We start from the raw sequence: 23,735 nt of genomic DNA, 5'->3' as shown, positions 1-23,735 counted from the left end.
ACCTTAGGTATTCACCCAGGCAGGGCAACCCTCCTTGCTGTGCTGTGGTGCTGCCTGTGGGGGAGGGGCCAGAGAGAGAACAATGCAGCTCGCCTGCGTGGCTCTGGCCCCACTTTCTGACAAACTTGAACTCTCGTGCGAGACTGGGAGTTTCTCCCACCGTGGCAACCTCCACCATAGTCCACAGTGAGCTCTGAGTCTCAGTTTCTGATTCAGTTTGCCCCATGTTCGTGGTCCGCCACCTTGCCACAGGGTCTTTCCATCTGCCCGTCTTACTGGTCTGGTTGTCTGTTTCTTTAATTCCTTGGTTGTCAAAGTTCCATGCAGTTTGATTTTCTGGTATTTCTGGTTCTTACTGATTTTAGATTGGTTGTTATCCTCCGATTGGGATTTTTCTGCTTCCTTATTTTCCAAAGATCTCTGATTTGATCCTCTGTGCTTGTCTACTCCACTGTTGATTTCCTATAATGTATTCTTCATTTCTGACTGGTTCCTTTTTATGTGCTACTGTCTCTGTTTTTATCTTTCCTCTATGTTGAGATTTTCATTAAGTTCACCTACTCTTCCACTAAGTTAATTGAGCATTCTTATCACAGAGTTCAGTGTTTTGAATTCTACATCTAGTAGATTGCTTGTCTCCATTTAGTTTAGTTGTTTTTCTGGATTTTTCAATATGGGACATGTTTCTTTGTCTCCTCATTTTTGCAGTCTCTCTGTGTTTGTTTCTGTGTATTAGGTAGAACTGCCAGGCTTGGTAGAGTGGCCTAATGTAGCGGGTGTTCTGTAGGGTCCAGGAGCACAGCCTCACCGATCACCCAAGCTGGCACTCCCCATGTGGGCTGTGTACAACCTCCTTTTGTAACTGAGTTTTGATTGCTGTTAGCATGTCAATGGAAGGAATTTACCCCAAGAACAATCAGCTGCAAGGACTGGCTGTGACCACTGACATCTGACCACCACTGAGAATCAGTTCTGCTGGGACCCACCCCACAGAGCAGGACTAACTGCAGCAGGACTATGGTTCCCCATCAGTTTGCCCCTTGAGTGTGTTGCTTCTGGAGGTCGTTTGGTGGTGGAAGACCTGCTTCAACATGATCTGAAACTGTGCACTAGTTGTGCTGGGTCTGGGGCCTCCTAGGAAGTGTAGGCCAAGCTCAGCTGCCACCTTCGTTCTGCCGAGGGCCACCAGGCTTGAGCTACAAAGCAAGTTGCAAATGGCTGCTACTTGTGCTGGGTTTGAAGATGCCCAGGCAAGGCCAAGCTGCAAACCAAGGCCAGCTGCTGCTAGTGCCAGTCCTGGGGCCACTTAAGGAGAAGTACTATGCACAATAAAACCATATGTTGCTCGTTTGAGAGATTTTAGGGAAATCTGAAATATAAGTCAAGACAGACCATTACAGTTGTATGGGAAAGCCACTAGAAAGAGCTTGATCCTCACTGCTGTGGCTCAGTGGGTTGTACATCATCCTGGAAACTGAAAGGTTACCAGTTCAATTCCCAGTCTGGGCACATCCTGGGTTACAGGCCAGATCCCCCAGTAGGGGGCATGCAAGAGTCAAGCAATTGATATTTCGTTCACACATCAATGTATCTCTCCCTCTCTTTCCCTCTCCTTTCCTCTCTCTCCAAACAATAAATAAACAAAATCTTCTTAAGAAAAAAAAAGAAACAGTTTGGATGGGACCAAAAGTTGGTTGGGCAGGGCCTTGGAATCACTGGGGCAGGGCAAACAGTGTGTATCAGGTCAATGGAATCTCCAATATGGCACCTGCCTGCCAACTCTGCCAAGGGGGCAGGGGGCTCAGCAAAGAAACAATGGCTTCTACCAGCCCAGCTCTCATCCTGATGGCAGACAATATGTCTCTGGTGACTTTCAAGCTATTGCCCCAGTGCTGGAGCTCAAAGGAAGTGAGTCCAAGTGAGTTCACACATGGGCCCTTTAAGAGGAACTGCTAGGACTACAACTGTCCTTTGTTTCCCTCAGCCTCAATACCCATTGGTTTTTATAGCCAGAAGTTACGAAGACTTCTCTTCCTGGCACTGGAATCCTGAGGTGGGCAGCCTGTTTTGGGGCTGGGACCCCCTCACTCCTCAGGGGGGATTTCTGCAACCAAGATATCCCACCCAATTTTTATTTGCCACACATGGGTATGCAATTAGTTCAGTCTGTGTCTCCACTCCTCCTACTAATCTGATGTGGCTTCTTCTTTAAATCCCTAGTCACAGGACTTCCTTCAGCTAGATTTCAGGTATTTCTGAATGATGGTTGTTCTGTAGTTGTGGGAGAAGGTGAATACCACATTTACCTATACTGCCACCTTGACTAGAAGTCTCAAAGGGCTAGTCTTTACTATGCCCTTCTCACAAAAGGCAGCTCAGCTGTGAGGAAAAAATGTCACAGTGGGTGGGCATATAGACACTCTGGGTTAGAAATCCCATGTTTCAAACTAGACCAATATTTCTTATAATGGCTCCATATAAATAGCTTCCAGGTCCATTGCGAGAGACATGGCCAGCCAGTTATAAAACTACCACTCTCAGAGAAACCCAGCTATAGCTTCCAGGTATAGCTTCCAGCTTCCAGGTACCAGGTACCTATGGTTTATTAACAGTCCTCTCAGTCCAGATGCAGTTTACCAATGAAGAGTCATTTTTAACATAATCAACATGCCTTATAATATAGTTTAAATCCTACTAATAATCCAGGGGAACAGGTTTAACCCAAAGCCACATTGGTCCACAGAGAAGAACAGATTTTGTTAACTCTTCACTCACATAGAGATATATTTAAGATCACACAGGCAATATAAATAAGATTACATAGAAAGTATATAGGAATATATAAGCAAAGAAGAGGCCCACATATCTCTCAAAAATTCTAACATATAAGAGACAAGCAAAGAAAGACCCTGAGAAGCAACAACGGGAGAAGCAGGAAAATAATCAGGAAAGCATGAATGGAAACCTCAGGAAAGATAGCAGTCAAAAGTGTCTATTTTTACAATTATTAAGTTAATTAGTTAATCATTAGCAAAATCAGTACAGTGAAGTGGTAGAGGTAGAAGCTAGATAGCAATATGTTATGGAACACATAAATATTAAGGCATTGCAGACAATATACTTCTACATCTCTCATGGAAAAGCTTATCTGAAAAGGGAAGATGGCAGACAATTAAAGAGGGTTTTAAAGTCCAAGGAGAATTTAGAGTGATGAAAATTCCAAACCATTTAGTGTAACAGTAATGTGCATTATTGTATACAGTTTTTAACTCTCAGGTTTCTTTTTCTGTGTATCAATTGTTATCCTTTATGTTATCAGATATTTTTAATTAAAAAACCCTTTGTACTATGAATTAAAAGATGGACTTTATTGCTTAACAATGTACAGTTTCTTTTTTAAAATTTTATTTTAATCATTGTTCAAATACAGTTTTCTCCTTTTTACTCCCAATCCAGCCCCCACTCCCATCCCTCCTCATTTCCCTCGCATTACCACCCTCCCCTTAGTGTTTGACCATGTGTCCTTTAAGTTTGTTCCCATGAACCCTTCCCAATGTCCCCTGAAATTCCCTCTACTCTCCCCTGTGGGCACTGTCAGCCTGTCCTCTATTTCAGTGTCTTTGGTTATATTTTGCTTGTTTCTTTGTTTTGTTGTTTAGGTTCCTGTTAAAGGTGAGATCATATGGTATTTGTCTTTCACTGCCTGGCTTGTTTCGCTTAGCATAATGTTTTCCAGCTCCATCCAAGCTGTTGCAAAGGGTAGGAGCTCCTTCTTTCTTTCTGCTGCACAGAATTCCATTATGTAAATGTACCATAGTTTTTTGATCCATTCATTTACTGATGGGCATCTAGGTTGCTTCCAGCATCTAGCTATTATAAATTGTGCTGCTATGAACATTGGGATGCATAAGTTCTTTTGGATTGGTGTTTTAGTATTCGAAGGATAGAGTCCCAGCAGTGGAATCGCAGGGTCAAAAGGCAGATCCATTTTTGCTTTTCTGAGGAAAGTTCCATACTGCTTTCCATAATGGTTGTACCAGTCTGCAGTCCCACCAGCAGTGCACTAGGGATCCCTTTTCTCCACAACCTCTCCAACTGTTGTTTGTTGCTTTGTTTATGATGGCCATTCTGTCTGGTGTGAAGTGGTATCTCATTGTGGTTTTAATTTGCATCTCTCTGATAGCTAGCGATATTGAACATTGTTTCATGTGTCTTTGGATTTTCTGTATGTCCTCCTTGGAGAAGTGTCTGTTCAAGTTATTTGCCCACTTTTTAATTGGATTCCTTGTCTTCTTAGACTGCAGTCGTGTGAGTTCTTTATATATTTTGGAGATTAAACCCTTGTCTGAGGTATCATTGGCAAATATGTTTTCACATACAGTTGGTTCTCTTTTAATTTTGATACTGTTTTCTTTAGCTGTGCAGAAGCTTTTAATTTTGATGAGGTCCCATTTGTTTATTCTTTCCTTTATGTCTCTTGTCTAGGGGACAAGTCAGTAAAAAAGTTTCTTCGTGAAATATCTGAGATTTTCCTACCTACGTTCTCCTCTAGGACTTTAATGGTGTCACGTTTTATATTTAAGTCTTTTATCCACCTTGAATTTATTTTTGTATATGGTGTAAGTTGGTGTTCAAGTTTCATTTTTTTTGCACGTGGCTGTCCAGTTCTCCCAACACCATTTGTTGAAGAGGCTATTTTTACTCCATTTTATGTTGCTGCCTCCTTTGTCAAATATTAATTGACCATAGAGACTTGGGTTTATTTCTGGGCTCTCTGTTCTGTTCCATTGGTCCATGTGCCTGTTTTTATGCCAGTACCAGGCTGTTTTGATTACAGTGGCCTTGTAGTATAGTTTAGTGTCAGGTATTGTGTGATCCCTCCTACTTTACTCTTCTTTCTCAAAATTGCAGTGGCTATTTGGGGTCGTTTATAATTCCATATAAATTTTTGAAGTTTGTTCTATGTCTGTGAAATATGCCATTGGTAATTTAATAGGAATTGCATTGAATGTGTAAATTGCTTTGGGTAGTATGGACATTTTGATGATATTAATTCTTCCAATCCATGAACATGGTATATGTTTCCATTTGTTTGTGTCTTCCTTGATTTCTTTCCTGAGTGTTATGTAGTTTTCTGAATACAGGTCTTTTACCTCTTTGGTTAGGTTTATTCCTAGATATTTTATTTTTCTTTTTGCTATTTCAAATGGGATTTTTTTCCTTGATCTCTGCTTCTGCTGTTTCATTGTTGGTGTACAGAAATTCCTTTGATTTCTGGATATTGACTTTGTATCCCATTGTTTTGCCAAATTCATTTATTAGGTCAAGCAGTTTTTTGGTGGAGTCCATAGGATTTTCTATGTATACTATCATGTCATCTGCAAACAGTGACAGTTTTGTTTCCTCCTTTCCAATTTGGATGCCTTTTATTTCTTTTTCTTCTCTGATTGCTGTGGCTAAAACTTCCAGTACTATATTGAATAGAAGTGGTGAAAGTGGACAGCCTTGTTTTGTTCCTGATCTTAGTGGAAAAGATTTTAATTTTTGCCCATTGAGTATGATGTTGGCTGTAGCTCTCTCATATATGGCCTTTATTATGTTGAGGAATGCTCCCTCTATTCCCACTTTGCCAAGTGTTTTTATCATGAATGGGTGCTGTACCTTCTCAAATGCTTTTTCTGCATCTATTGATATGATCATGTGGTTTTTGTCTTTGCTTTTGTTTATGTGATGTATTACATTTACTGACTTGCGAATATTGAACCATCCTTGCCTCCCTGGAATGAATCCCACTTGGTCATGGTGTATGATCTTTTTAATGTATTGCTGGATGCAGTTTGCCAGTATGTTCTTGAGGATTTTAGCGTCAATGTTCATCAGTGATACTGGCCTGAAGTTTTCTTTCTTTGTTGTGTCTTTATCTGGTTTTGGAATTAGGATGATGTTGGTTTCATAAAAAGGGTTTGGGAGACTCCCATCTTTTTGGATTTCTTGGAATAGTCTGTGAAGGATAGGGGTTAGCTCTTCCTTAAATGTTTTGTAGAATTCTCCTGTGAAACCATCTGGTCCAGGGCTTTTGTGTGTTGGGAGTTTTTTGATTACTGCTTCAATTTATTTTGCTGTTATTGGTTTGTTCAGGCTTTCTGCTTCTTTTTCATTGAGTTTTGGGAGATTATATTTTTCTAGAAATTTGTCCATTTCACCTACGTTTTCAAATTTCTTGGCATACAGTTCTTTGTAGTAATTTCTTACAATCCATTGTATTTCTATGGTATCCATTGTAATCGCTCCTCTTTCATTTCTGATTGTGTTTATTTGGCTCTTCTCTCTTTTTTTCTTGATGAATCTGCTTAAAGGCTTCTCGATTTTGTTTCTCTTTTCAAAGAATCAGCTCTTGGATTCATTGATCCTTAGAATTGTGCTTTTAGTCTCTATGTCATTTAATTCTGCTCTGATCTTGGTTATTTCCTTCCTTCTGCTCGCTCTGGGCTGTCTTTGTTGTTGTTCCTTGAGTTCTTGTAGATGTAGGGTTAGGTTGTTTGTTTGAAATGTTTCTAACTTTTTTAGGTGGGCCTGTATTACTATGAACTTCCCTCTCAGGACTGCCTTGGCTGTGTCCCGTAAGTTTTGGGTTGTTGTGAGTTCATTTTCATTTGTTTCCAGACACCTTTTGATTTCTTCCCTAATATCATTCTTGACCCATTCATTGTTTAATAGCATGCTATTTAATCTCCATGATTTTGAGTGTTTTGGGTTTTTTTCCCTTGGGGTTGGTTTCTAGCTTCAGTCCCTTGTGATCCGAAAAAAATGCTTGGTATGATTTCAATTTTCTTGAAATTGTTGAGGCTTGTTTTGTGTCCTGTCATGTGGTCTATCTTTGAAAATGTTTCGTGTACATTTGAAAAGAATGTATATTTAGCTTCTTTTGGATGGAGGGCTCTGTATATATCAGTAAAGTCCATTTCATCAATACCTGGGGTATTGTTCATTGCCACAATATCTTTGTTTATATTTTGTTTGGAAGATCTGTCCATTTTTGATAGTGGGTGTTAAAATCTTCCACTATAATTTTGTTGCTGTCCATATCTTTCTTGAAGTCCTCTAAGATTTTCTTTATGTATTTGGGTGCTCCTATGTTGGGTACATATATATTTATAATATTTATGTCTTCTTGGTGGATTCTTCCCTTGAGTATTATGAAGTGACCTTCTGGGTCTCTCTTTATGGACCTTTTTTGGAATTCTATTTTGTCTGATATGAGTATTGCTACCCCGGCTTTTTTTTCCTATCCATTTGCTTGGAAGATTTGTTTCCAGCCCTTCACTTTCAGCCTGTGCAGGACTTTTATCCTGAGGTGGGTCTCTTGTATACAGCAGATATGTGGGTCATTTTTTCTTATCCATTCAGCTATTCTGTGTCTTTTGGTTGGAGCACTTAACCCATTTATGTTTAAGGTTATTATTGATAGGTACTTATTCGTTGTCTTTTATGTATGTGTGTTCCTCTCTCTCTCTCTCTCTTTTTCTTCCCTTCTTTAAAGCAGTCTTGCAGAGCTGCTTAGGTGGAGGTGTATTCTTTTAAACTTCTTTTGTCTGGGAAGCTTCTTATTTGGCCTTCTATCTTGATTGAGAGCCTTGCTGGATATACTAGCCTTGGTTGCAGACCTCTGGTTCTCATTACTTGGAGTATTTCTTGCCATTCTCTTCTGGCTTGAAGTGTTTCCATTGAGAAGTCAGCTGTTAGCCTTATTTGGGCTCCCTTGTATGTTACTTCCTGTTTCTCCCTTGCTGCCTTTAAGATTCTCTCTTTGTCTTGAAATTTTGCCATTTTAATTATGATGTGTCTTGACGTGGGCCTCTTGGTGTTCCTCTTGATTGGGACTCTCTGTGTTCCCTGGATTTGTGTGACTTTTTCTCTCATCAAATTAGGGAAGTTCTCCTTCATTACTTTTTCAACTAGGTTTTTGATCCCTTGCTCTTCTTCTTCTCCTTCTAGTATCCCTATTATATGGATATTATTACGTTTCATATTGTCTTGCATTTCTCTTAATCCCTCCTCATTCTTTCTGAGCCTCTTTTCCTTTTCTTGCTCTTTCTGGATGTTGTTTTCTACTTTGTCCTCCAGCTCGCTTATCCGATCTTCTGCTTTATCAATCCTGCTTTTCATCCCTTCTACTGTGTTCCTCAGTTCAGAAATTGTATTCTTCATTTCCTCTTGACCTTTGTTGAGAGTTTCTATTTCCTTTTTCATGTTGATATAGTTTGCAGTGAGATTGATGTAGTTTCCCTCTAATTTCTGATAGCTCATTGTGAGTTCATTGAACTTCATGATAATCATTATTTTGAACTCATTATCTGATAGTTCAGTTGCCTCTATTTCATTTAGCATTTTTCCTGAGGCTTTCTCGTTTCCCTTCAATTGGGGGTTGTTTCTTTGTTTTCTCATTGTTCGTGGGTTTCTTCTTGTTTCTTCTTGTTTCTTAAGTTGATCTGGTTCCCTGTAATTATGGTGTGAACGTCTGTGGTAGAATACTTGTGAGATTCAGTGGTGCAATCTCCTTCGTGTATCCTGGTGTTCACAGCTTCCCCCTACTCTTTTTTTGTGATCTTTTGGAGGAGTAAGGCGAAATGGTTTAAGACAGCAAGACAGTGTACTGTGATATTTATATTAGCAGCCAGTAGAGAAGAGATGGGTTATCCTTTGGCTCCTTATAGTGTTAACCATGATCCTCCACCCTACTATCCACATTTTAGAAATGATGGAAAGAGGGTAAGACTCTTATTGGGGATGAGAGGATTGTTAGTTGGATCTAGAAAGCTGTAAGGCTGTGGGAGGTCCGATTCTAAGGTAGGGTTGGATTAAAGATTAGTATATAGGAGTAGTGTGTAAAAGAATAGAGGCAACCCCCACAGTAGTATAGTTCAGGAAATTGCAAAGTGAGCTATCAGGTAGGGGTATTGAGTAGTATTTACACCTGTATGGACTAGGTCTTATTAACAGTAATAGTAAAGTGACAGTCTTGTGGCAGAATCGATGAGATCTAGATAACAAGAATAAAGAGTATAGAACCTTGAGAGGTGTATTAATGGAACACAGATGACGGATAGTAAATTATCAACACACTGTGACTGAGATACCAAGGGGAACCTATCAAATGACAGTATAACTAGCCAAGCAAAGCAGATTATACAGAAAGAAAAAGAATACCAAAATATTATTAAAATAAAAAATGTCGGAAAAGTGAGAAAAAGATAATACAAATTTACAGTAACTTGCAAGATTAAAAAAAAGGAAAGAAAAGCAGAAGATGTGGTGCAGGAGAGATAAATTTGGAGTGGAAAGAATAATATTAGGATGAATGGAAGAGAAATATACGGGATTGTGAGATATAAAAATAATAAGAATTGAAAAATAAAATGTCACTTAAAACACAAGATAAAATCAATCAACCAACAACAGCCACAAAAACAAAACAAAACCAAACCAAAATTTAAAAAAAAACCTCTTGTTGGTTTCTAACTGGCCAGACCAGTTTTTCTGATCTTGTTGGCTTCAGCTGGCTGAGGGACCTTTGAAATGCTTCTCTCTCTTCCCAGCCAGAACTCAGCAAGACTCTCAGGTACCCTGGGCGCTCCCAAGCACACTCACTCTCCAGAGCTCACTGCTATGTTCTTCTGGACTCGGGGGTCCCTGCAGGGTTCCAGCTCTATGATCTCAGGAGGCACCTGCGACATTTTGGGATTCACTGTGCCCTCCCTGGGAATCGTAAAGGGGCACCCCCCTCCACCAAACTTTTCAGATTCGGGCTCTAGGATCGCCCTAAGCCCCACGACCCTTCTGGGTTTACAGCATGTGAGTCAGGATTCCCAATGGGGTGCGAGCCGAGCCCTTCCCGGCTCTGGGTTTTCCACCAATCTGCACTCCCACCGGGCTAGGGATGTTGGTACATTTCCCGCCGCCCCTGGTCGGGCTGGCTGGAAATTTTTGAGTTATGTACTGTAGGAACGCACTAAGCACCGCATCCCTTCCGGATCACAGCGCTCGAGTCAGGATTCCCAATGGGGCGCCAGCCGAGCCCTTTCCAGCTCTAGGTTTTCCACCAATCTGCACTCCCACCGGGCTATGGGTGCGGGCACATTTCCCGGCCACCCCTGGTCATGTCTGCTGGAGGCCTTCACTTCTCCCAGGTCTCTGGGTGGGTGTTCATAGTCCCTGTGTGATTTTTTCCCAGTCCAACTGGCCAATCTGTTCCTTCAAGCAACACGTTCTCCCCAGGAGTTGCTCAACCCCCATATTCGGGGGAGGGAGCAGCGACTCCCCTCTCCCGGGAGCCCTGAGGCAGACCCGGGAGCACCGGGCCTGGGGACTGCACACCCCTAGTCCCCGCGCTGATCCCTGGGTCCCTTTTGTCCTGAAGCAGTCTCCTTACTGTCTGGTTTCTCAATGATCGCAATAATTTTTGATGTCCTGCTTTCAAAAGTGATTCGGTAACTTGGTCCACTTGCTCTGTTTCTCCACCAATCCGCGAGTTTCCCTCCTCTTCACAGAAGCTGAGAAACACACTGCCTAGAGCAAAGCCGCCATCTTCCATCTTGCCACAATGTACAGTTTCTTAAAATCTTAGAAGAGGTAAAATATCAGAACAACTTTGATTTCCCTGTTGCAAGTGAACATATAGTTATCATTACACTCAATTTGTGCTAGGACCATTGAATAACATATATCATCTTAGGCCATCTTAGTTTTATGACAAATTGTCCTCATTCTAAGTTAGAATGTATAGTTTTCATACTATTATTGTAATATACTATATTGTAATAAACTTATGACAATGACTTCATGATATCTCCATCTGTACATACATATGTACACAAATAACTGTTATGTATTTGAAAACACCAGATGTATACAATTTATAGAGAAAACACTATGGTTTACTTATTAAAAAGTTCAACTTTTCTTCACAGATAATTAGCAATATTAAATAATATATGTGAAAATACCTCATAAGCTGTAAAATGCTATACAAATATGAGATATTGAAATATCAACTATCAGCCCTGGCTGGCGTAGCTCAGTGGATTGAGTGCAGGCTGGGAACCAAAATGTCCCAGATTCGATTCCCAGCCAGGGTACATTCCTGGGTTGCAGGCCATAACCCCCAGCAACCGCACATTGATGTTTCTCTCTCTATATATATATATAAATAAATAAATAAATAAATAAAATCTTTAAAAAAAAATCTCTTTAAAAAAAGAAATATCAACTATCAGGTATAAGGTTAATAGAAATATTTATATGTACTGTTTATCACAAATATAATTAAGCTGAAAATATTCATGAGCTCTTGTTACATTAAAAGTATATTTTCTGTGGAGTACAAACCTAAAATGCATTGAGAAATAAAGTTCAGTCATGCACCAGTTAACGACCAGGATATATTCTAAGAAATGTGCAGTTAGGCAATTTTGTCATTGTATAAACATCATGGTGTTCATACACAAACCTAGATGCTATAGCCTACCACACACCTAGGCTATATGGTATAGCCTATTACTTTTAGGCTACAAGCCTATACAGGATTACTATACAGAACAACATGAAATTAAATTAAGCACAAGTGAAAGTGATACAATCAATAGACACAGTAAAAACCAAGATGTAAGAAATTGCTGCCAGTATAACATGGCACATGTTTTACAGTAAATCTTTTGTAAGTAAAAAGAGCATACTCTAAAATAACAGTTAAGCTCTCCTCCACAGACTTCTGGTCAAGATGGAGGCATAGGTAAACACAGTTTGCATCCTTGAGCAACCACAGCAAAAATTATAACTAAACTATAAAACAACTATCATCCAGACTTGTCAGAAAATAGACCTGTATGGAAGTCCAACAACCAAGGAATTAAAGAAATCACATTCATTCACACTGGTAGGAGGGATGGAGACACGGAACAGGTGGTTCCATACCCACATGTGGTTATGTGGTAGATAAAAATTGGAACAGTTGTATCAGGAGTGAAGGATCTCAGCGCCACACCAGACCACCCAGCCCACGGTTCCAGTGCCAGGAAGATATGTCCCCATAACTTCTGGCTGAAAAAACCAGTGGGGGTTGGGGTGGCAGAAACAACTGCAGGATTCTCAGTTGTCTCCTCTTAAAGGGTATACAGTAGACTTAGGACTTATGCAGACTCACTCCCTCTGGGATTCAGTACTGGGGCAGCAGCCTGATGGGCACCATTGGCATACAGGGAGAAACTGAAGTGTCTGGCATGAGGGCAAATGCAAAGGCACAGCTTCCTCATGGACAAAACTCCAGAGGACAGGCAGGGGCCGTTGTCCTTTTTGGAGCCTTCTCCTACTCAGAGCCACATGTCTGAGACTCCATCAACCTGGTTCACACAGGTTGCCCCACCCAAGCAATTACCCAAGGCTCTACCCCACCCAACTTACAGGCACACTTTCCTACATTAGGCCTCACTACTAAGATAGGGAGTCAAAGCAGCTCTACCTAATACATAGAAACAAACACAGGGAGGCTGCCAAAATGAGGAGACAAAGAAATATGGCCCAAATGAAAGAACAAAACAAAACTCCAGAAAAAGAACTAAACAAAATGGAGATAAGCAATCTATGAGATGCAGAGTTCAAAACATTGGTTATTAGGATGCTTAAGAAACTCATTGGGTACTTCAACATCATAAAAAATACCCAAGCAGATATACAGGTTACACCAAGTGAAATAAAAATTTACAAGGAATCAACAGTGGAGTGGATGAAGCCAAGAATCAAATCAGCGATTTGGAGCACAAGGAAGAAAAAAAAAATCAATCAGAACAGCAAGAAGAAAAAAAGTCCAGAAAAACAAGGATAGGGTAAGGAGTTTTTGGGACAACATTAAATGTACCAACATTCAAATCATAAGGTGCTGGAAGGAGAGGAAAAAGAGCAAGAAACTGAAAACTTATTTGAAAAAAAATAACGAAAGAATACTTCCCTAATTTGGGGAAGTAAATAGATACACAAGTCCAGGAAGCACAGAGAGTCCCAAACAAGTTGGACCCAAAGAAGACCACTCCAAGACACATCATAATTAAAATGCCAAAGGTTAAAGGTAAAAAATCTTAAAAGTAGCAACAGAAAAGCAGAGAGTTACCTACAGAGGAGTTTCCATAGACTATCAGCTGATTTCTCAAAAGAAACTTTGCAGGCAAGAAGGGGCTAACAAGAAATATTCAAAGATGAAAAGCAAGGACCTACAACCTGGATTACTCTATCCAGCCAAGCTATCATTTGGAATGGAAGGACAGATAAAGTGCTTCTCAGATAAGGTCAAGTCAAAGGAGTTCATCATTACCAAGCCCTTATTATATGAAATTTAAAGGGATTTGTTTAAGAAAAGGAAGAAGATCAAAACTGTAAATGGTAAAATGACAACAAATTCACAACTATCAGCAACTGAATAAAAAAAAAACAAAGTAGGCAAGCAGAACAAAAACAGAATCATAGATATGGAGATCATTTGGAGGTTTATCAGCTGGGAGGGGGGAGGAGAGAATAGGGGGAAATATGCAGAGATTATGAACTACAAATAGGCAGGAAGATGTTAAGAATACCTAAGAAATGGAGTAGGCAAAGAACTTGTATACATGACCCATGGACGTGAACTAAGGGGGCAATTGCTGGAGGGAGTGGGGGATACTGAGTTGGGAGAGGCAAAAGGAGAACAATGGGGACAACTGTAATAGCATAATCAATAAAATATATTTTAAATATAAATAAAAGAACAATTAAGAACATAGTATAGTAAATGCATAAACAAGTAACAGTCATTTATTAACATTATCAAGGATCATGTATTATATGTAATTATATGTACTATACTTTTATATGACTGGCAGTACAGTAAGTTTGTTTACACCAGCATCACAAAAACACATGAGGAATGTGTTGGGCTAAGATGATACAATGGCTATGACATCACTAAATGATAGATTTTTTATTTCCATAATAATCTTATAGGACTATAGTCATATATATGGTCTGCTGTTGACCAGAATGTCATTATGTAGCAATAGCTGTAATGCCAAGAAACAGGGAGCTCCAAAGAAATGGGAATAGATCAGTATTTATAAACAATTGTTCTAATATGGAAAATATTAGATAAAAATAATTTAAGATGTTAGTAATTGGAAATCTAAAGGAAAAATTATATGAAAAAAAATGAAAGGCATTCAAAACCTAAGCCTCAAGAAAAAACAGATAATGTGTTCATATGAAAATCAAAGTTGCCTCAGGAAATAATGAGATACAAGAAGGATAATAAGGGACTTACATTAAACATATAAGTAATCAGCTTTCCACCACATGCAAATCTTTATCACAATGATAATATACTTAACCCTTCTAGTAGATTGATGTAGAGTAAAAGAAGCTATATTTAGTCTCATGTTAAATTTTTATACTATAAATGGTGTTATTCAATATCTATCTCCAATATCCATGTATTTGTGGTAAGACCATAAATTCTAAAACACAGGCTACACTGAGAAATCTGGCTAGACCAGAAAAGTGGTCTACTGGACCTCTATTTTCCCTTTGTACTAGATAATCTGGTTTGCATTAAACCAGATTATTATAACCAATTATAAAACCAGATTATAAAACCAACATTCATTATCCATGTGTCTATCAGACTTTCAAAAGGTGAAAATGTTATAAGCAAGGATGAGAAAAGGGGAACCTGAATAAACTATGTACATTTCTTAGCCTGTATGAGAGCACACTGATTGAACAAAGATCATGCATGGACCCTAAGGACAAAAAATAATATTAATCAAAAGCCTAGAGGCAGCCTAATGTACAAAAAAAAACATCTTAATAAGGCTCTCTCTCTACCTGCCTGTCCAAATGCTTTTCCACCTGTGCAGATCCATTCCTGCCTGTCCAGCTGTCTCTACACCTTATCCCTACTTACCTGATCAGCCGTCTCCTTCACGGGCCCCATTGCTATCCCACCATTCCCAAATTCTTCCAAGCTATCCAACTGTTTCTCCCACCCGCCAACCCTATATCCTGCCTATCCGTCCATCTGTCCCCTCTACTTTTCGGAAGACCTTTTTACCAGCCCCCTTATTATCCTACCCAATTAAATATCTTCCTCGCCCTCCAGCCCCAGTTACTCCCAGCTTTTCTAGCAGTTTCCCTTTTCTACCAGCCCCAGTTCCTTCTGGTCCACCTGACCATTTACCACAGCCACCCCGAAATTCCCCAACCATTCCTGATTCTGACTCCCAGAGCAAGTTATTTTACAAAACTTTCAGGCACAAACATTGTACCCCAGCCACTCTAATGCCTTCCCTTGTTCACCGTTCCCTTCCAGCTCACCTGGTTGTTTCCCCAACCCCTTTGGAAGCTCTCCCAGTTTTGAAGCCTTCTGGTTTATTCAGTCATCCCTCTCATCAACTGGTCCCCACTCGTTCTTATAGCACTTCATTGTCTGAACATCCTGCTAGCTTAGAACCTTTTCAGTCAGTCCAGCAATCTCTTCCAGAGACCACATTATCAAATCTTCCCCAGGCCTTTGCAGACCATCCACCTGCCTTGATTCCCTCCCACCCACCTCCCTGTCATTCTCCATCCTCTTCTTTGTCTTCATCTTCTTCTACATCCTCTTCTTCACCCTCTGTACAGAGTTCTTCTTCACCCATTCTTGCTTCTCCTTCACCTTCTTCCTCTTCCTGTCCATCCTTACCTCTCTCATCTAACCCTCTTTTTTCCTCACCTTTGCATTCAACTCCCTCTCCGTGTTTACTTCCCACTTATTTAGATTTTCCCTCTCCAATTTCTCCTGTATCTTCTTCCTTTATGATTTCTTCTTCCTTTCCCCCCATGCTTCACTCTCCCTCTCTTTCTACCTCCCCATCTCCTTTTATTCCTATCCATCCCTTTAATCCTCCTCCCTGGGGGAAGAAAGTAGAGAAGAGAAGAGAAGCAAGTGGAGTAGCGAAGAAAGAAATAGAGAAGAAAAAGTTGAGAGACGACAACTGTAAAGGTAAATAAATTGAGTTTATTAGATATTTCATAGATTTAGCAATATTTTGTTTGGGAAGGGCAAAGAAAGAAATAAAGAAGAAAAATTGAGAGATGGCGATTTGAAAGGTAAATAAATTAAGTTTATTACATATTTTGTAGATTTAGCAATATTTTGTTTGGGAAGAGTGACTTAAGGAAGGAATATATAAGAGTAGAAAGGCCTAAAATGAAGAGACAGAAACATACATTCAATGTTTAGAAATTTGTGTTAAATAACTTCTTGCTCACCCTGATTTCCCTGTGGTCACAAAAAGATAGTCAGGAATCTAGTACTCATTGACCCAGACTATTTCATTTTGTCCAAATAAAGATATATATGGGTATTGGAGATAGGTATATGTCGCATACCTCACCTTCCAAAACATTTCTATTTTCATTGACTTCAGTAACTGAATTCAAATGAATTAGAAATTAGTGCCCTTGAGATTCACACAAATGGCCCCAGTGCAGCAGCAGTTAGCTTTTTTATATACCTCATCCCCATCCCACCTCCTCCGAAAATCTTCCCTTTGTTCTTTGTTTTTCCTTTTGTACATATGCTGAAATGTAACATGCTGTAAGTTTCTAGAAGATGCAGATTTCTAATAGAAGATGACATCATCCCCTGATGATTTGGGGGTGGCATTTTGGCACACTAAAAGTAGACTCTACATTAAAGGTACCCTCTGTGACATAAAAAAAAACATGCTTATATATGTGATACAACTGAAAACAAATGTATGCAAGACTCCTCCATGGAGTAAGATCCAAGCACCCAAACCTAGTAAGCTAAAATGGAAATTCCTGCCTAACCCGACAAGCAATTTTTATATTTTCTACCTGCCTGAGTCTTCAACTAACTTTACTAGAGTTATAGGAATACCTACCAGCCATGACTTCAACTCAGAGCTTAGGGTAATGCAAATTATTATTATCCAGATAGGAAAGCTCTTAAAGAACTGAGGACTGACTCTATACATCTAAAGGAATTCCTCCTATAGCCTTCCTAAACAATACAGGAATTGGATTTAATAAAGCCATGAATAACTGGGCATTCTTACATGAAGGTGGAGTCCTTTATTAGAACTATAAGCCCACAACCATTTTTATTTTACTATTGACTGCCTTAAATTCCCATTCTAATATGTCCATATGTTTCTCCAATATCCGTATATGTGGTTATCTGGACACACATACTCCATGAATGTTTCATTTATGTGTATATAAAAAGAAGTTAACTTTATTTAAGTATACTAAGCATTTTTTATGTATGGTTTACAGAGCTATAGACAATACTTTACCTTCATCACTATCAAAAAATGATCAGAAGCATCAGAAACATCTCTTATCCAAAACCAATTGTGATAAAGAAATGAGGGAAAACAGCAGGACAGACTTGGCTGCTAACAAAGATGCATTCCAGCTTAAACTAGTGGAAACTCAGAAACTCCTAGAAGATCAGCATCTAAGCAGTTTGCAAGTATGAAAATATAAATGTGGTATTAATATTTTAAGATCTAATAATAATTCTGTTCATTTTGCAATGTTTTCCACTGAAGAAATGTATGCCATTTGCCAAGTTTAGGCCATGAGAGAGAATGTGAATGAATCAGTGCATATTCATCACAGATACCAGAGTAATAATTTCTTAGATTTTTACTTACCTTTTATTCATTTTCCTCTCTGCATCCTCTATTCTTTTTTATCTTATATTTAGAAAAATATTCTTTATGGATGTTATTGTCTGACAAACATGAAAGCTACTTGAAAGTACAACATAATACATGTTGTTGTTAGAAGTTGGATTATAAAATGCAGTCTGAAAATTATAACACATGTGGACATTAGTTTCTAAATGAAAATAGGGTACACTTGGCTGGAAATGGTATTTCTATTCTATCACTTAGGTCACTCACTATGTTATTATCCCACCAATGGGTGGGTTTTCAGCTGATTTTCCTGAAATGTTCATGCACTTTATTTTTCATTAGTAATTATACACATTTATCAGATTCTGAGTACGCAGATATCAAGATTAAATTCATAACTTTGGCCTGATTCATTCAGTTGCTAAGCAATTGTGTCAGGGATACACTAGCAAAGCAGGCAATTTCTTCTGGCTATGATAAACTACCTTCCTGCCATAAATAACTATAATTCTGAATGAAATGTATGAAACAAATGTTTTTAGACATTAGATGATAGGTAGTACAGGACATGGTCTTGGAAAAAAAGGAAAACAAATGAGATAAACCCTATGATCATATAAGCTTTTACCTGGACATATTCTCTGGATAACCCTCAAAAAAATCCATGGGTTACCCAACTGCCTGTCAAACACACACACACACACACACACACACAAAGAAACTTAATTCTTAAAGAAGACTAAAATCTCGACACAGGACATAATGCTCTCAATGTCCAACATTCAATAACAATTTACTAGACATGTGAAAAAGCAGGAAAATATAGCCCATAAATAAGAAAAATTAGTCAATATAATCAGATGCAGAAATGATAGAGATGATGGAATTAACAGGCAGGAATTTAAAACCAATTTTATAAACATTGTCAAGGAATTAAAGTAAAAAGGAACATAATGAAAAAAGATATTTTAAAGGAATGAAATAGACCTTCTAGACCTGAAAAACATAATATTTAAAATGAAAATTTCACTGGATAGGCTTAACAATGTAAGCATTATAGAAAAAAAGATCAGTGGACTTGTAGACATGGCAATAAAAATCATCCAATTGAATCACTGAGAGAAAAAGTCTAGAAAATATAAGCAGAACATTATTGACCTGTGAGACCATATCAAGCAATATAGCATACATTTAATTAAAATCCCAAAGAAGGGGGGAATATTTAAAGAAACAGTGACTGAAAATATTTCAAATTTGATAAAACTATAAATCCACATATCCAAGAAGCTCAGTAAACTCCAAGAAGGATAAGCATGTACGTGTATAAACACACACACACACAGGCAAACACACATCAAAGGCACATGAAAATTAAATTAAGCAAGAAAAGGATACATTTATGTGGGCATGAACAAAGATAAGGTAGACCACTGCCTTCAAGCCAAAAGACAGTGAAACAATATTTTCATAGTTCTGAGAGAAGAAAAAAGTGACCACCCCAGAATCCTGTATCCAACTAAAATATCACTCTGAAATGACAGCAAAATAGGCCTTTTCAAATAAACAAAAACTGAACACCAGTGCACTACGCCAGCTATCTGAACTACAAGAAATGCTACAGAAAGATTGTCAAGCAGAAGTATCTATAGTGACAAAAGCAGGTTAGTAGTTATTTTGGTGAGTAGGGATTGACTACAAGAAGCATGAAGGAACTTTTGGCAGGTGGAAAAGTTCTATATATTGCTTGGTATGGTGGTTATTGGTAGAAAATTGATCAAAATCCATTCAACTATACATTTAAAATAGGTACATTTTATTGTAGATAAGCATCCTCAATAAAATTGATTTAAACACAAAGCATGTTAAGTCTAGTACAATTTATATCAGTAACTTACAAGAAAAACTTGAAGCTTATTATGTTTCATTGTTTAGTGGTGAGAAAAATTCTGGGGAAAAAATATAGTGTAGTGAAATCAGAAATTACTGAACTTCTTTTGAAGTGTTTTGGGAGATGAGGCCATTACAGGCCTATTCAAATGGAAATTTTAGAGCCATGGACACCACTCATTTAGAAGGACCTTCTAACCCAGATTTCTACATCTCATTATATGCAATCTCAAAGGAAGTCCTTCAGGACTTCTAGTTTCCTTATCATTACTAATTAAAGTAAGTCAATTTCAAAAACAGGCATTGAAGGAACTACACTCTGTTTTGTCCTCATAATTAGGTTAAATGACCAACACTTTAAAAAGATATCACAGTACTGAAGGATGTGATGGGCAGGTGCCAAATACTAGTAATAGCAAACTCTTATGAATTCATTTTCAAAACTTGTTTCACAATAGTATATCAATCAATAAACATTAACTATGCAAACTAAAATACTTCTATAACTGATTTTCTTGATTTTTTAGTTTATTTTTGGGGCTATAAAAATAATGTGTTTTGGTTTAACATCAGAATATCTAACTTTTCTAAAATTTGTGAAAAATCTTATGGAACACTAATTTTCTTTCTTTGAGTCCATCTAACTTTTTTACTACATTTACAGTTTAAAGTCTTCTTCAATTTATTTCTACATAGGTAATACAGAGTTAATGTATTCTAGATATGTGTAAGAAATTAGAAATATTTTAAAACATTTATCATACTTGGAAGTGATAATGAAATTTTATTAAAGACTGATAAAGTCCATGAACATTCAGTGAAATAGTTATGAGAATGTCTATGGAATTTGTTGAAATTATCACTCTGATAAATCTCAAAAAAAGAGGTCCCTAAAAATCAAGTTTTCAACCCTAAGTCCATATTAGAATTATCTGGGGAATTTTTAAATAATAATACCAATGTATGGACCCCATCCAAATATTAAATCAGCAGGACTCAGGCATAGATATTTTTTACAAAGCTTCTTATGTAATTCAAACCTGCACCCAGAGTTGAGAACTCTGCTATGTAGACCATGACATTAACTTTTATTTTTAAAAATGTAGCTCTTCCAATAGGAAATTCACATTAGGATCATAGAGCTTTTAGACGCTTCATTCAAGTCCAGTGAATGTTTCAGGAAGAAATACCATTTGTAAATAACATTTTCAGGATTTCACATGCTGTTATGAAATCTTCATACTCTGGATGTAATAGCAATAGCAAAATTATTTTCTAAGCTATAACTGGCTAGAACAATTGGGTAGTTACCTTATACAGCAACTTTATTATTAAAGCCTTTGTTAGCTCCCTTTTTTTCACTGAGGACTGCTCTAGGGATATAGACTTATTTGTATGTTACACTGTAAATAATCATATTACTGTATGTTACATCCAAGAAGAAATGGGCTCAGTAATAACAATGTGTTGAATGATAAATTTTGGCATTTAAAAAAATTTCTAAGCTATAAAACTTTGTTCTTTTTTCTTTCAGAAATTTTGTGATGAAGTTTATCAGATAACAAATTCTGAAATCCTTTCAAGTGTAGACAGTCTTGAGGCTGGAGAACATGAAGAAATCTGTTTAACACTTACTGATAAAGAGCCTTCAACATCAATCCAGCAGAGTTCTGTTTTCCTCAAATCAGCAAATCTACCATCAACTAATCTAAGCTGCTTTGATGAAGATAAACTGTCATTCTCTAAAACTCAACATATAAATAATTGGCTAATAAATTTAGATGATCCAAATACTCAAAATGCCAAATCTTTCTCAGATATTTTAAGTAAACCTAATGTTCTGCCTTCACGTGAATGTTTTTATAGTAAGGAACAAAATCCATCTGCTGTATGTAGAACTGTGGAAAAAGCTACAAATACTACCAATAATCTAGTAGGCTTTGTATATAGTCCACCCATATTTATACATGATAAAAAAGGCAAAAAGACTTCTGAAAATACCACCACGAGGACAAGTGACTCCGCTTCTGGGGCATTCAAAAGGGAGAGACATTTCGGTTCTGAAAGACCAACATTTAAATTTAGCAAATCCTGGAACACTCCAGATTCTCTAACTCAAGATATGGCTATAATTTCAGACAACATGAAATATTCTGAATTAACTCAAGAAAATAGAACTACTTCAATTCCTACTTCATTTGTACCTGTGGCAACATCTTTATTTTTGTCACCTAATACGCAATCAACTAAACTGTTACCAAAGAATAGTATACACATAAAAGAAATTGACCCAGTGCAGTGTTCTGATAAATTAGGAGAATTGAAAGATGTTAAAAATGAAAAGATAAAATATTTTAATTGTAATAAGGAAGAATCGCCCTTATTTTCAGACAATTTTCCAGCTGCCTATATACCTCACAACTTTGATTCAAAAGATAAAAAACAGAAAATAACTAAAACATCTACATCATTGTCTAATATACTTTCTAATTGTGACCTAGTTGGTCAGCACAAGAAAATGAGATACAATATTCATGAGAGAAGCAGTGTGAGGTTTCTGAAAAGTATTTTAAAAAAAGAATCTAAATATGAACATGATTATTTTGAGGCACTAGTCATAAATCAAAGCTTTAAGTTAGGAAATGAAAAAGCAGAAGCTATCAGAGATAGTATTGAATTAACAAAAGAAAAAGGAAAAAGTGCAGAAGTTCCAAAAACTATTAAAAAACTGAGGTGGTTTGATGAAACTGGAGATACAGGAAAAAATGCTGAAGGTAATCATTCACTGAAAAATAGAGGAGAAATATCTCAACAGTGGTCTCAACCACTCCACATTCAAACTGATAATGCTACTGCCAGCAATATAGTTAGTGTTCCTGCTTGTACTGTAAATTCTACTGATACTAAAAAGCCCATGGGTGATTCTGTCTCTGAAAATGTTGCTGCTTTAGGAGGATCTGGAACTAACCATGCATCTTTGAACTGTTCTGTATCTTCAGATCTTAACATTGCTAAACAAGCCTGGTCAGCCTCAGAAAAAGAAGAAAGTAAATCTCCTGTATATAGCAGTAATTCTAAAACTCAGAAAGCTAGTCTACAAAGAGATAGAGCAAAGGTAATTAGAACAAAATCTGTTAAAGTCCAGTCAGGGTTTGTATATCCAAACAGAAAAGGCACAGTTATTCGAACACAGTCTGCAAGCAAAGCCAACACATTTTTACAAGCTCAGGGTAAATTAATTGTACCTCATCCTCCTAAATCTACATCAAATATTAGGAGTCATAAAAATATACAAGTATCTCAGTGTCAGTCAGAAATGCCTGAAAATTCTCAAAATGTTATTACAAATAACTATTTTAATTCAAAACATGTGCTTCCAACAGAACACAAGTTGAATCAGTGGAATAAAGAAAGTAATCTTCCACTCTCACATGTTTATTCTGACTCAATCACTGTGGTGCCATCTCTACCGTATTGTTCTTCTGAGTTCCACACTTTGGCAAAAATAAATTACTCAAATAGCCCTGAAATTTTTGCCCACCAAGATGGAGCATTATATTGCACCCAAAGGTGTCCTGTGCATGAAGAAAGTCATCACTCTGTGGCTTTTAGACCTATTAAAGAAGAATCGGTTCCCTCATGGAAAAGACAGCATAATATTCTGAGTCAAAATGAAAAGGCTGCTGGTAAGAATAAGTTAATATATTTTTATAAGCAAAATGTACAATGTTTAAAATTCATGTAAAAATTTTCTTGTTAAAGTTTAGCAATATATACCTTATAGATATTAATGTTAAATAATTACTTTATAGATACAGTATCTTCCTTGTATCCTTGTCTGTCTAGAAGCAGAAATTTTTAGTTGAGCAACATTTGCTCCACTAAAATCAGAAACTTTGGCTAGCCTCCATTTTTTCCATGACTTTTCTTGTTAGTTTAAAAGTGGAAGGACAAAGAATAGGATCTAATCTTACCCCATATCATTCTGTCATTATCCCCAATATTACAGTCAATATGTCTATTAAATAATCACAGTAAAAATGTTTAAATTATTCTAAATAAATGAATAAATGTTATAATACTTTACTTTTTAAAATGTTTGTTAAATTGAGTTGCTATAAG

General features: G+C 37.5%; 1 protein-coding gene across 3 annotated transcripts in view; it reads left to right on the top strand.

Moving 5' to 3' along the window:
• CEP126 (centrosomal protein 126) overlaps nucleotides 1-23,735 on the top strand; it is an 89,871-nt gene that overhangs the window by 46,019 nt on the left and 20,117 nt on the right. For 2 of the 3 annotated variants that reach the window (XM_045817775.1, XM_045817773.1), the window contains exons 5-6: nucleotides 17,359-17,557; nucleotides 21,148-23,299. In XM_045817775.1, the coding sequence (XP_045673731.1) occupies nucleotides 17,359-17,557; nucleotides 21,148-23,299 (2,351 nt within the window). Of the gene's footprint in view, nucleotides 1-16,000; nucleotides 16,058-17,358; nucleotides 17,558-21,147; nucleotides 23,300-23,735 lie in introns of those variants that run through there. The other variant, XM_045817774.1, reaches the window with a different exon arrangement.

Source organism: Phyllostomus hastatus, unplaced genomic scaffold (assembly GCF_019186645.2).
Source record: "Phyllostomus hastatus isolate PE091 unplaced genomic scaffold, TTU_PhHast_1.1 phas_scaffold_317, whole genome shotgun sequence".
Classification (NCBI taxonomy): Eukaryota; Metazoa; Chordata; class Mammalia; order Chiroptera; family Phyllostomidae; genus Phyllostomus; species Phyllostomus hastatus.
This window is presented reverse-complemented; position numbering and strand designations above follow the sequence as displayed.